This window comes from Callorhinchus milii, unplaced genomic scaffold, assembly GCF_018977255.1.
Source record: "Callorhinchus milii isolate IMCB2004 unplaced genomic scaffold, IMCB_Cmil_1.0 Scaffold4, whole genome shotgun sequence".
Lineage (NCBI taxonomy): Eukaryota > Metazoa > Chordata > Chondrichthyes > Chimaeriformes > Callorhinchidae > Callorhinchus > Callorhinchus milii.
In genome coordinates, this window is record NW_024704745.1 from 53,759,577 (window position 1) to 53,774,252 (window position 14,676).

At 43.4% G+C, this 14,676-nt stretch overlaps 1 protein-coding gene across 2 annotated transcripts in view; it reads left to right on the forward strand.

The window, feature by feature from the left end:
* Positions 1–1,159: 1,159 nt before the first annotated feature.
* The window catches only part of LOC103184130 (sestrin-3), a 66,874-nt gene continuing 53,357 nt past the window's right edge, over positions 1,160–14,676 (forward strand). For both annotated transcript variants that reach the window (XM_007901997.2, XM_007902006.2), the window contains exon 1: positions 1,160–1,983. In XM_007901997.2, the coding sequence (XP_007900188.1) occupies positions 1,879–1,983 (105 nt within the window). In that variant the 5' untranslated portion in view covers positions 1,160–1,878. The remainder of the gene's footprint in view (positions 1,984–14,676) is intronic.

Sequence of the window (14,676 nt, forward strand, 5' to 3'; positions counted from 1 at the left end):
TGAGTCAGAAGATTGTGGGTCAAAAGAAGCCCCACTTTGTGACTTGTGAGCTCATAGTCTAAGTTGACTCTTAAATTTAGAGCTGGTGCTGAGCTGCATTGTTGGAGGTGCCATTCTTCGGATGGGATATTAAACTGAGGCCCTGTCTTAAATGGATTTTGGCCTTGATGGGGCCCAATAGCATTTTCTTGATCCATGGTTATGTTTTGATAAAGCAGCCCACCTCAACACTCAATCTAAAAGCCTAATAAAAAGCGTTTTTTTTTGGTTGCTTAAATCGCTCTGTAAAATGTAAAGTTTTGTTAAGTCTTTGCAAATATTTTACCATAAACTTTGAAGTAATGGTAACCGGCATAGACCAGTTGGGTCGAATGGCCTGGTTCTGTGCTGTATATTTCTAATGTATTCTAATGTAATGGGACAGAATCAATAGGCACGTCAGCTTCAATAATCAACATCTTGTTCTTGTATAATGTCTTTTACATAGAGTGAAGACAATCGGGGTTATCCAGATGGGGGAGAAATTTTAAAGTATTGATCAAAGGCGTAACCATAGAGATATATTTTTAAGAAGGATGTGAAGGCAGGATAAAGAAATGACTTAAGAAAGGTTTATGTAGCATCTTTGACATAGAACTTTCGAAGTGCTGGAAGAGGGTTCAGTTCATTAGAATGAATGGGGTTGAGTCCATCAATATGTGAAAGTTGGTCAGGAGGTGGTGGTTACATTGCAGTACAATGATAGGCCAGAGGAGGGTTAGATAGTTACATTACTGTTTGATAACTGACCAGGAGGGGGAGGGGGGGAATGGAGGGGAGATGGTAACATTACTGTGCAATGATTGGTTAAGGGGAGGGACGATGGTTACATTACTGTGCAATGATTGGTTAAGGGGAGGGGCGATGGTTACATTACTGTGCAATGATTGGTTAGGGGGAGGGGCGATGGTTACATTACTGTGCAATGATTGGTTAGGGGGAGGGGCGATGGTTACATTACTGTGCAGTGATTGGTTAGGGGGAGGGGAGATGGTTACATTACTGTGCAGTGATTGGTTAGGGGAGGGGAGATGGTTACATTACTGTGCAGTGATTGGTTAGGGGAGGGAGATGGTTACATTACTGTGCAGTGATTGGTTAGGGGGAGGGGGATGGTTACATTACTGTGCAGTGATTGGTTAGGGGGAGGGGAGATGGTTACATTACTGTGCAGTGATTGGTTAGGGGGAGGGGAGATGGTTACATTACTGTGCAGTGATTGGTTAGGGGAGGGGAGATGGTTACATTACTGTGCAGTGATTGGTTAGGGGGAGGGGAGATGGTTACATTACTGTGCAGTGATTGGTTAGGGGGAGGGGAGATGGTTACATTACTGTGCAGTGATTGGTTAGGGGAGGGGAGATGGTTACATTACTGTGCAGTGATTGGTTAGGGGGAGGGGAGATGGTTACATTACTGTGCAGTGATTGGTTAGGGGGAGGGGAGATGGTTACATTACTGTGCAGTGATTGGTTAGGGGGAGGGGAGATGGTTACATTACTGTGCAGTGATTGGTTAGGAGGAGGGGAGATGGTTACATTACTGTGCAGTGATTGGTTAGGAGGAGGGGAGATGGTAACAGCGGTGAAATTGTTGCACTGGAGTCGGTGGGAGCAGTTGCTGGTGTTGGCAGCTCAGTGGCTGCAGACATTCAAACCAGTTCTGGGGAGTGAAGAAAACCGATGAAAAACAAGTTACAACTTTAAGCTGAACAAGTCCTGAGCACTTCTCTAACCCCCTCCCACCACCTCCACCACCACCACCTCCACCACCACATGGGCAAACACACACATGTGACAGAAGATCAACAGCTCCTGACAGAAAAGTGACCAGAAAAACATGTTCATATCCAACACTTGCAAAGAGAACAGCAACACCATGAATTCGGAAAAGCTCTCCACCGAATACCTCATTTGCACCAACTGTCAGAAGGTTCTCCGCAAGGTAATAAGCTAATAGGTTTATATACACAGGGGGCTTGGGGGGTGGGGGGGGGTCTTCAAGGGACTGCAGAGAGGGCAGAGGTGCAGGTCCTGTCATGTTGCAGGTTTGCATGTTGCACAGTTACTAAAATGTTTTGATATTTTTGGGGGGTTTCATGAGAATGCTGTAGGGGGTCGTGTTTCTGCTGCTGTGTACAGGGCTGTGGGTGACAGGACCAGAGCTGTGAGTGTGTGAGAGTGAGTGTGAGCTGCTGAGTCTCTCTCAGCCTTATGTGATCTGTTTATTGTTTATATTTTGCAGAAGAGAGAGTTATATACATATATATATAGAGAGAGAGAGAGAGAGATAGACAGATAGAGAGAGAGAAATATATATATAGAGAGAGAAATAACAGATAGAGAGATAGAGAGAAATATATAGAGATATATATATAGAGAGAGAGAGAAATAACAGATAGAGAGAGAAATGTATAGAGAAATATACATATATATATAGGGAGAAATAACAGATAGAGATAGAGATAAATATATGTAGAGAGAGAAATAAGAGAGTGATATAGATAGAGAGAACTATAGCGAGATAGAGAGAGCGATAGATATATATATATATAAATAGAGAGAGAGAGAAAAAGAGAGAAAGATAAAGAGAAATAGAGAGAGAGAGAGAGATACTAAATGATTTCTTCCTTTTACCTCTCGACCAGTCCTGGTCAGTGGGGGTTGGTGTTGGTGTGAGGCTCAGGACAGCCCTGGTCAGTGGGGGTTGGTGTTGGTGTGAGGCTCAGGACAGCCCTGGTCAGTGGGGGTTAGTGTGAGGCTCAGGACAGTCCTGGTCAGTGGGGGTTAGTGTGAGGCTCAGGACAGCCCTTGTCAGTGGGGTTGGTGTGAGGCTCAGGACAGTCCTGGTCAGTGGGGGTTAGTGTGAGGCTCAGGACAGCCCTGGTCAGTGGGGGTTGGTGTGAGGCTCAGGACAGCCCTGGTCAGTGGGGGTTGGTGTGAGGCTCAGGACACTCCTGGTCAGTGGGGGTTAGTGTGAGGCTCAGGACAGCCCTGGTCAGTGGGGGTTGGTGTGAGGCTCAGGACAGTCCTGGTCAGTGGGGGTTGGTTGGGGTTGGTGTGAGGCTCTGGACAGTCCTGGTCAGTGGGGGTTGGTTGGGGTTGGTGTGAGCTCCTGGTTGGGTTGGGTTGGGTTGGGATGGTTTTGTGTGAGCGGTTGGTCGAGATGTCAATCAAAGTTGTTTTGCAGACTGTGCTGTCTGTCTGTCTGTGTGTGTGTGTCTGTGTGTCTGTCTCTGTGTTTGTCTGTCTGTCTCTGTGTTTGTCTGTCTGTCTCTGTGTGTGTGTGTCTGTCTCTGTGTTTGTCTGTCTGTCTCTGTGTGTGTCTGTCTGTCTCTGTGTGTGTGTGTCTGTCTCTGTGTGTGTGTGTCTGTCTGTGTGTGTGTGTGTCTGTCTGTGTGTGTGTGTGTGTCTGTCTGTGTGTGTGTGTGTGTCTGTCTGTGTGTCTGTCTGTGTGTGTGTGTCTGTGTGTGTGTGTCTGTGTGTGTGTGTGTGTCTGTGTGTGTGTCTGTCTGTGTGTGTGTGTCTGTGTGTGTGTCTGTCTGTGTGTGTGTCTGTGTGTGTCTGTGTGTGTGTCTGTGTGTGTGTCTCTGTGTGTGTTGTGTGTGTCTGTCTGTGTGTGTGTCTGTCTGTGTGTGTCTCTGTGTGTGTCTGTGTGTGTGTGTGTGTCTCTGTGTGTGTGTGTCTGTCTGTGTGTGTCTGTCTGTGTCTGTCTGTCTGTCTCTGTGTGTGTGTCTGTCTCGGTGTTTGTGTGTGTGTCTGTCTCTGTGTGTGTGTCTGTCTCGGTGTCTGTGTGTGTGTCTGTCTCTGTGTGTGTGTCTGTCTCGGTGTCTGTCTGTGTGTGTGTCTGTCTGTGTGTGTGTCTGTCTGTGTGTGTGTCTGTCTGTGTGTGTGTGTGTGTGTGTCTGTCTCTGTGTGTGTGTGTCTGTGTGTGTGTGTCTGTCTGTGTGTGTGTGTCTGTCTGTGTGTGTCTGTCTCGGTGTCTGTGTGTGTGTGTCTGTCTGTGTGTGTCTGTCTGTCCTCTCCTGGAAACCGCTGCCTTTCGGGGGGCACTTTACCTTTTGGGGATCGATTGGAATTCTATGTTTTTTAAAAACAATTTTAAACCCATTTCCCGGCGGTGGACCCCCGGGCAGCAGGTGGGGAAAGCTGAGCACTGTGTATTTTATGAGTAGGTTTTGCAGAGGTCAAAATAGCTGCCTTTTTTTTTTACCCTTTATACTGGACGCCCAGATCTCTGCAAACCTCGACTGGCTCTCAGCCTGAAGATCGTTAGTCATAAAATAATGCTTCAAGATTTGCAATGATTTATTCTCTTGATGAGCGTTTTACACCTTTTTTTAATGTCTTCGAGGTGGGGGGGAAATGTGCATCAATCTATGGTTCCCTTTCAATTTTGCATCCATCTGATCTCAGTCCTGTGTGTGTGTGGGGGGGGGTAGAAAATGCAGTTTTTAGTGGAGATGTAATTCCTAATATTAACACCCACTGCCCCTTTCGAAGCCACCAATTTCTCCAGTTACAGTCGAGCTGCTGCTCACTCAAGATCAAATTCATGCTTAAAGTGAACTTTCCTGACCTTGCAGGATTATTTAATGCCATGGGCATCAGGTCAAGTTTCCTGTGCCATTCAGTCCAGTCATCTTAAATTTCTGCCTCTTTTTAAGTCACTGGAGCTGAAGATGACAAAGTATTTTTCCGAATTCGGTAGCTGAATGTCTGTAGTTTTTATTTGGGTGTGGAGGGGGTGTGGGGGGTTGCTGCCCTGTCATTCTACAGCACCCTTTAAACCAGAGGAGTTTGCAAACTTGCAACAGGCGAGACTTTATTTTCTTAAATGCTGCCATTTCCCTTCTGCCCTATTGCACCAAATGGATTGTACAGTTTGGGCTGAAGTGTTGTTGATCACATGAGCTGATCTGGTTTGTACAGTATTTAAAAGAACATCAATACATTGCACCGGGTTTTCCCTTTATGTAGTTTAAAATTAAATTCAGGTTGAAATTCTGATCAGATAATGTGTGTTTTCCCTTCTCGGGCAAAAATGATCTTAACAGGGTTGCAGCATAATAGGCTATTGGACTTGTGTTCAGTTATTCAAATACCTCACTGTAGTTCACCCTGCAGTCAGTAGTTAATTGCTGACTACTGTATATTTAAATCATCCAATTATAATAATGTAGGTTGTACTAATACTAATTTGATGTCCTTTAAATTTAGAGCCACTGTTGAGTTTGGAACTTGTTTTTCCTCTCTTCTGCTCATGAGTTGCTGTGTATAAGGCTGGCAATTGTTCTACAGTAATCCTTGCCTTGGTTGACTGCCATGTTTCAGAAGTGCTTACAGACTTGCTGATTTAGCAGCAAGTTGTTAGACTGCTAACAAATGCTGATATGTCCGTGCTTTGAAATAGTCATCAGCGCCCAGTGACGGTCTGTAAATGGGGGAAAAATTGTCTATTTTGCTTGAACATTTGGGTGTCTTGACTTTCTCTCCTAATATCTGTGGTCATTGGGGAAATTGAGGCCTAAAGGTTGTCAATTAAATTAAATGTTAGTGCACTATATTTCACTGTTGGTAATCTTGTTTACTTCTAGATCTTTACAAATGTGAGAGGTGAATTGACTTGGGCTGAACAAAATCTAGTTCTGCCTTTAGTAAATTAAAACATAACTTTTAAATCACATTTCGGAACCTGAGAATGAAACATTAAGTGTAGTGATTAATATATGGAGTTTGGATTGTAAATTGGCCTTCATTGATAATCTGCAATTCCTCTGTAACTGTGTTTTGTGTTGTGCCAGTTTGGTTGCTGTATATTTGTTTTTTAAAATTGTAAATAATTGAGTGAATTGAATCGACCGACTTTTAATATTCAACATTTTGAGTTGTGTTCTATTTCCTGTAAGTTTGCTGTTCAGGTAAAGCCTGCAACTTGTGGCGATAGAGCATAGAAAATGATCTCATGACATGTAACTTATACTGTATATCGGACTTTATGTTACTGGTTATATTGATTTTTGGATAGTTGCTGTAGGTTAATTTACCACAGGATTTCATTAGCTAAAAGATGTATCCGTGTTTTCCAGGGGCTATTACCTTCCCCCCCCATCATATTATTAATGTGGTTGATTTTTTTTCAGAATTTCTTAAGTTGTGAAATGGATTTTGCGAAATGGTACTTTTACTGAATTAAATAACCATTTTGGATGAAATGATTGTAAAGTTCTGCAATCTTATTTGCCTTTTAGTTGTCTTAACCAATACCTCAAGCCACCTATGTAAATGTTTTTCCTTTTACAGCTTGTCTTTAAACCATAGCAATGTAAATGGTATTGTTTAAGCATTTTAAAAGCAATTTTTGTAAATAAACATCTACAGTTGATAAATGTTTTTACAAGTCATTTGGGAGAATGTACTGGTTTGATTCTATTTAGTAACTGTAGTGTCATGTTTATCAATTCCAGTTGGCAAAGGAACTTTCAACACTACAGTGATGCAGTATTTTTCTTAAATTTGTAAATAAACATTTTATTTTTGTGCAGCCCATCAAAATACTGTATAGTGATTTAAGATATTATGGGTTCATAGGCACTAGTTTTGCATTGTTCCTTTCAATATTCAGAAGGAATTAAGGATGCCTTTTTGTGACATTTGAAGGCACATAGACGTGGGTTAAACCAGCATGTGATCAGTGTTATATCTTTCACAATTTCTGTTTATAAAATACTGTATAACAGTACAAATTGATTAGGCTTTGTTAAAGGCAGTAATTTAGCCACGAAAATATCTGCTGTAACCATTATATTTAATAATCTCTGAATACAGAAAAATGGTTAAATACTGTACTTTAATATTTGATTTTGTTAAGCTTTTTTGTTTGACTGTAATGGGATATCTAATAAGGTAACAATTATGCAGAATCTTCAAGTGTGTGTGTGTTTACACAAAGGGTAATCATCTGCTTGAAAGGGTGGTTGGTGCAGGGACACTGGACATGTTTAAGAAACAATTTGATGCCGTAATGGAAAGACAATAGGGCTGGTATACTGGAAGGGTGAAATCAAAGCTGTGAATGGACAACGTTTATCCTAACCTCTCTTTCGAACTTGTAAAATTTAAAAAATTTGACCAGTTTTTAGCGCCATCGTGAAATGTATATAGACATGGAACACAGCAGTAAACTAAATTTACAGCTGCCACATTGAAAATGTTTTAAAATTAAGATCAAATGGTTGTGAACAAAGCCTTTGACTACTAACTCCACCCCAGCTACAGCAGCAATGGTGAAAATATAAAAGGAAAGACTCTGAACTGTGCCTAACTAAGCTTTGCATTTTTGGATGCCCAATGGTGTCAGCAGTTATCCTGGGCTCTGGTGGTGCTTTCACCTATGTCATTGTGGAAAATGCAAAAAAAAAGGTGCTTTTGCTTTTACTGTAACCGTTCCAGACTGTGGCTACAGGTTATGTTGTTTATCAAACTGCTGGAAGGAGTTGCAACTGCTGAGCAAGTAAAGCAGCATTCAATAGGAGGTGGCTAAGCTGTTTATAAAATGCTGTGTAGGCTTTAGATTCATCCCACCCAGAATAAAAGGGTGGAACCCTCTTTCTCCAACTCCTCCCCATCCTGTTTACTCTGTACCACGTTACTTGAGTGTGTTTTTTTAGAAATTGGCATCTCTGTTAAGTGACCATTTTCTCTCCTCTCATGAAGTCGCTGACTCACACTGGGGTACTTTTGGCGATCGCTGATGACTGCGCCCAGTGTCCATTCTTAATGCATGAGCCCCAGGTTGTTTAACTGGGGGTGTCATAGGGCGGAACAGCACAGTCAGGCATCATCCTGCACTAACTCGACATATCTGGGAGGAGTCAGTTAATGGATGGTGGGCTAGGAATCAAATCCCTGTGTGATGATATGTATTACCAATCCTGTTGATGATCTGGTTGAGACCAGCTCACTTGGCACGGAATAAGGATCAAACCTGAGACCTTGGAGGTTTGTGTGCCTTAGCGTCACTCCTAGGTGATGGTTTTACGAAGTGAAGGGACCTTAAAAATACCTCGCTTGTCTGTAAATGTACCAGCATTTAGTGTGCTTCACTGGAAAGAGAGCATTGTCAAACCTTTAACCACGCGTTCGGTCATCTTTCCACACTGCTCACTTTTGTTTGGATCTATTCCTAATTTGGGTACCCACCAGCATGGTCTAGTGCTCTTAGACGTTGTCCTGACATAATAATAATAATAATCCTTGCATTTGATATAGTGCTTTTCACGTCTTCTAGACGTCCTAAAGCGCTTCACAGAATATACTGTAAAGTGAATTGACTGCATATTTGTGGGCGAACGCGGCAGCCAATTGTGCAAAGCAATGTCGCACAAACAGTCATGGATTGAAAATGACCAATTTATTATTATTTTTTTTGTGGGATTATTATTAGGCGTGTGGAGTAAGGAAACTTGCCCAAGGTTTCGCCCTGACCTGCCGGGAATTGAACTCGGGTCTCTCACTTGCAAAGTGAGTGCTCTAACCACTGAGCTACAGGTCTCCACATGAAAACCATTATATAAATGTAATCCCCACTCTCTTCCCCCCCCACCCTGTGCCATCTGGTAAAGTCTGCATGTGCTCCATGATATGTACATACAGCATTGGCCATTACAGCCTGCACCAAGTGTTCACCTTGACCACACTGGCTGCTATGGGTGGTGGACTAGGAATCAGAAGGGGCTAAAATTGACTACAGATACAGTGAGGACTTGCTATAATGGAATGGTTGGGATCCACAAAATCCCAATTTGCTTTGCNAAAACAAAATGTCAGTCTTGCATGTCATCGGGTCGTCACCAGTTTTTCCTGCGCATTATAGCCGGTTTTAACCCTTTCATCCTTGCACCCCTCCTCTTTAAATGATCCTGCCTTTTTATTCTGTGATTCTGTGGATATCACTCACAGTCACTGAACTTTATAGTGTATTCTGTGAAGTACTTTGTGATGTCCTCCCAACTTGAAGGCACTATACCAAATGTAAAGATTATTATTATTGTGCCTGAGCCAGCCTAGCTTTTGCGTGCCAGCCAGTTCCTAATAATGGTTGACTTCTAGGTCTAAGTTGCCACTGATTGTCACCCCTTGCACACTGTGCAGTGCACAGGAAATACTGGTGATGACCCCATGACATGAAAGTCAACCATTTTGAAAGCAGCTGTTATAAATCAGGCTTTTATTTTATTGCAGCTATTGTAAAGGAGGTCCTTATTTTATAACGTAATTTACAGTGCAGAGGTCTGTTGAAACAGACTATTAAAGGGTGTGCGGAGAGAACAGGAAAGCGGGGTTAGATGGAGTGGTCGGGCAGCATGGAAACTGGCCATTTGACTCAATTGGTTTGTGCCTTTGTTTGTACTGTACTCCTATTCCCTTCTTTTATGTCTACTGGCTTGAGTGAAGAAAATACTAGTGCGCTCTGGATGGACTGAATCCATCGGTTTCTGTGCTATAGTACTCTGTTTCTAAGCAATCTCAGTAGAGCCCAGTTATGAGGCAATATTTGGGGCCCCACATAATAATAATACTTGCATTTGATATAGAGCCTTATCACGTCTTGGAGACGTCTCAGAGCACTTTACAGAATGCACTGTAAAGTGTAGTGACTGTGTATTTTGTGGGTGAAACGCGGCAGCCAGCTGTGCACATCAGTGTCCCACAAACAGTCATGGATTAAGTGACCCGATTATCCAAAACCCACCTTCAAAATTGGAGTTACTGATCCCATGCACGTTAAGTCATCGTACGCGAGCAGGTAAGTGGATCAATCCATGCACTCTAGTCCACAGGGCATCTGTGTTATAAGTAAACCAATAATTACTGTGTAAGAAGCGCTTTATGCCTAGGTTCTACTGTATTTGCCAATAGCTATCAAATTACCTCCTGACCTTTCTGATGTAAACTGCTAACGTCGTCTCACTGGGAAGTTTATTTCACTTATTGTAAAGTAAATATAAACTGTCTGTTCACCTTCCCTCTTCTCATCCTCCAAATGACATTTGACTCCTTATTGTAAGTGCATCTCTTCAGGCTTCCTTGGACTCAGACCATTTGTTACTAGGATTTACTGACTTTTCAAATATTTGTTCACTTTTTAATTAAATGTGGACAAGCTGGACCATGTTTCTGATGAAACCTAGGCAACAAAGCAGCTGTACCTAGTGGCACACAAGTAGCACATGGGGCTGAAGAACTGAATCAATTTACTGAATGTTTAACTTGTACTGTATATTCAGGGGAAGCCTGGAATAGGAACTGCTCGCTGTGTCAGTGGAGGTAACCACATCTCTTAAAGCCAAGGATACTGGTCCCTATTGTTGTACCAGTACTGCAATGCGTCTTTAAACTAGGAGACAATAGCTCTAACATCTCCATTTACTTCGCATTTTTTGTTGGTACATACCATTGAAGCACGTGTGCTGATTATTGATGGTATGAGACTAAGAGTGAAGAAGATTACAGTCCACGCTGACACTGCACTACAGCAGTGTTGGATGTGTTGTCCTTCAGAAGAGATGTTAAACCAAGGTTCTGCCAGCCTGTTCAGGTGTACATCAAAGATCCTATAGCACTGCTTGAAAACTGCAACAAATGAAAAGAAGAGAGTTTCTCCTGGCATCCTGGCCACCAACCCCCCCAAATAACAGTGCTCAGTCACTTCACAGCTGATTGCTATGCACAAATAGCCTGCTGCATGTGCCTACAACATACACAATTACTACACTTTATTGTAAATCCTATAAAGCACTTTGAGATATCCTCCTGATGTGAAAGGCACAGTTTCAAATGCAAGGATTATTAAAAGAGGATTGAAAACTAACCATAGGAACATAGGAATTAGGAGCAGGTATAGGCCATTCGGCCCCTCGAGCCTGCCCCGCCATTCAATAAGATCGTGGCTGATCTGCTAACCTAACTCCATCTGCCCGCCTTATCCCCATATCCCTTTAATCCCTCGATCCTTTAGAAATCTGTCAATCCCAGTCTTGAATATGTTCAAGGACTGAGCATCTGCAGCCTTCTGGGGTAGAGAATTCCATAAATTCACTAACCTCTGAGTGAAGAAATGTTTCCTCAACTCTGTTCGAAAAGGCTGACCCTTAATCTTAAGACTGTGACCCCTAGTTATAGATTCTCCTACCAGGGGAAACAATCTTGCACTGTCTACTCTGTCAAGCCCCATAAGAATCTTATGTTTCTATAAGATCACTCCTAATTCTTCTATATTCTAGAGAATATAGGCCTAGTTTACTCAACCTAACCTCATAGGTCAAACCCCTCATCCCAGGAACCATAGTGAATCTATGCTGCATCCCCTCTACGGAGAGTATGTCCTTTCTTAAATAAGGAGACCAAAACTGCACACAATATTCTAGGTGCGGTCTCACCAAGGCCTAAAACAACTGCAACAAGGCTTCTCTACTCTTGTACTCTAACCCTTTTTGCAATAAATGCCAACATGCCATTAGCCTTCCTAGTTGTTTGCTATACCAGCGTACTAACGTTTTGTAACTGATGTACCAGGACACCCACATCTCTCTGAACACTAACACTATCTAGTCTCTTCCCCCTCTAGAAAATATTCTGTTTTTACTACCTAGGTGAATAACTTCACACTTCCCCTCGTTATATTCCATCTAACCACTTTTTGACATCAAATGTGTTCTTGTAGCTTTGAGTTGTTATTGTGTTTATTGGGCAGGAAGAAGTGGCAACTATAATAATTAATGGTGAGTGCTATACGCCAATTCCATCTTGGCACTTGGCTTTTGGACATAATCAGCTGAAAGTTGATCATAATGGGTCTTTATTGCTTCTGACATTGTTTAATTTCATGCCTGTGCTTGTTGAGGTGAGGAATGACAGTCCTGGGAATGGAACTTTTGTGTTGCCCTGTGTCAGCAGTAAGGACTCGAGTTCAGGCAATTTGCAAAACAGCTTCTGCTCTGTCTGAACTGTGTTCTTTCACCCTATTTGTGCCCTCTGTTGTTGCTATTAAAAATAATAATCTTTGCATCATCAAAACGTCTCAAAGTGCTTTTCAGGATATACAGCCATGGAGTAAATGACCAATTTTATTTGGAGGATTGTTGGCCAGGACACTGGGAGAAATTCCCTTCTCTTTTTGAATAGTACTATGGAATCTTTAACATCCACCTGAACAGGCAGGCGGGACTTTGATTTAATGTCTCTGCAAAGGACAACACCTCTGACGATGTAACACTAGATTGGGAGCAGTTTAGGTCATGTGATTCCAAGTCCCAACGTGCAACTTGAACCCACAAACTTCTGACTCAGAAGGGAGAGTGCTAACGCTGTGCCAGGCTGTGCAATAGTATTGCTATATTATTGCAAGAAAACTACATGCTGAGATTTGGGGGACAACAACTTGCATTTATATAGTGCCCTTCATGCGGGGTAGCATCCCGGAGCACTTCACAGTTGCCCTAGCCAGGGGGAGAGGGAAGGGGGAGGTAACCCGTAAGCACAATCAAAAAGGAAGGCCTTTAGGTGGGATTTGAAGATGGCGGAGGGATTGAGGGGAGAGAGTTGCAGAGTTTCGGGGCATAGTTTCTGGAGGCACGGCCACTGATGGTGGAATGAAGGGCACAAGAGACAAATGGGAGGCTGGGGCCAGCTGAGCGGAGGCAGTAGGTGGTGAAATGGGTGCTAAGCAGATCAAATAGATGGGTATGGAGGTGTGAGGGAATGCACAGGGGGGAGGGGGTAGCTTTCCTTCAGGATGTTGAGAGGCTGAAGTGGGTTTCGTGTGGTCTCTGGAAGGAGCTGGCCGGATGGGTGAATTGGCCTTTTCTTGTCTCCATGTTTTCTTGTTATTTTACTTTCCTGAGCCCTTCCTGAAATGACCAAATAATTCTGTTACTGTGCAGTTCTGTGGACCTGTAACTGTAAGAATCTGAGGTAAGAATGATCAAAGTAGCACAGAGGGAGATGCTTCGTCAGTGTGACCCCCAAGTCCCAGAGGTTAAACTGCATGCGCTGGGCTAGGCAATCTACTACAGCCCTCAGCCTCAGGTTTTGAAACCCGAAGTTTCTTCTGGTCTCAGCCTTGAGACTTAAAATGTAAGATCGTCCAGAGTTTTAGAAAATCTTAAAATTCATATCCAGCTTGGAAGCTGATTTCCTGCAGTTCTTAAACCGGTTTCCAAATTAGGACTGAATTTAAGAATTTTCCAAAAAGTCTGCACAAGTATCAATTTTACTATAAAGGTCTTCAGACTAAAACCAGGTGGAATTTCAACTGTGTAGAATATTGTAATTAGAGTATTTGAGTTCTGGACAGTGCCCTCTGCTTTGTACAGCGTTTTTCAATCCTTTCATAATGTTTTATAAACTTTGACTACCTGGATGGGAGACTACTATCCAGCCCTAGTTGAAAGGCAATTGGATGAAAGCTCAAGAAAAACTAATAGTAACGGGTATGACTCATTCTCCAGTTTAATCCTGGAGACGAAGGGCAACCCCAGGCTCCTGTTCTCCACCACCAACCGGCTCCTCCACCCTCACTGCCACGCTTCGCAGATTCTTCCCTCCAACTCTCACTGCAATAAAATGCTGGACTTCCTCGAGGCCAAAATTGACAGAATCCGCTCAGCTGCCACTGCCTTCCCAACGTCCACCCCCTCCCTACCACCACTCCACACTCCGACAACTACCCATCCCTCCTTCCACACCTTTGAACTTGTCACCCCCTCTTCTGTCATCATCACCATATCCTCCATGAAGCCCACCACCTGGACCCCATCCCCACCCCTCTCCTTAAATCTCAGCCCCACCTCCTTGCCCCACTACTCGCCAACATCATCAACCTCTCCCTGTCATCTGGCACTGTTCCTACCCCCCCTCAAAACAGCCATTATCACTCCCATCTTGAAGAAACCTTCCCTTGACCCATCACAGATATCCAGCTACCGGCCCATCGTCCACCACCTTTTTCTGTCTAAGGTCCTTTGAGAGAGCTGTTGCCTCCCAGCTTCGCTCTTTTCTCCCACTCCCTCCATGAGCCCCTCTAATCGGGTTTCCGTGCTGCCCACAGCCGAGCTTTCAGCCTTTCTGCTCCCGCACTCTGGAACTCCATCCCACAGTCCCTTCGCCTCGCTTCCTCCCTTGCCTCCTTCAAGGCTGGTCTCAAGACCTTGCTCTTTGATTGTGCCTTCAGTCACCCTCCCACCTCTCTGCCTTCCCTCACCCCTACAACACCCCTCCCCATGCTCAGGTCCTGACCCCTGACTGTCCAGCGCCTTGGGACGTCCTCCCGACGTGAAAGGCGCTCTATAAATGTAATTTTGTTGTTGTATGAGCACAGACATGATGAGCTGAATGGTGGTGATTTAATATGAGAGTTGGAAAAAGAGGGTTCGATCCAAGTTTATTGTTGTTGAAACTTGGGTGAAGTGCAGCTGCAATATTATTTAGCTGCACTTAGAATACTTTAGAATACACAACATCCCTTTCTGTGTAAAAGTCTACCTCCCCCCCACCGCCCCTTCTTCCTGTAACTTTTATTCCTTTTTAATTCCTTCTGTGAAAACCCTCAGCAATTTGTACGGCAGCTACTCCACAA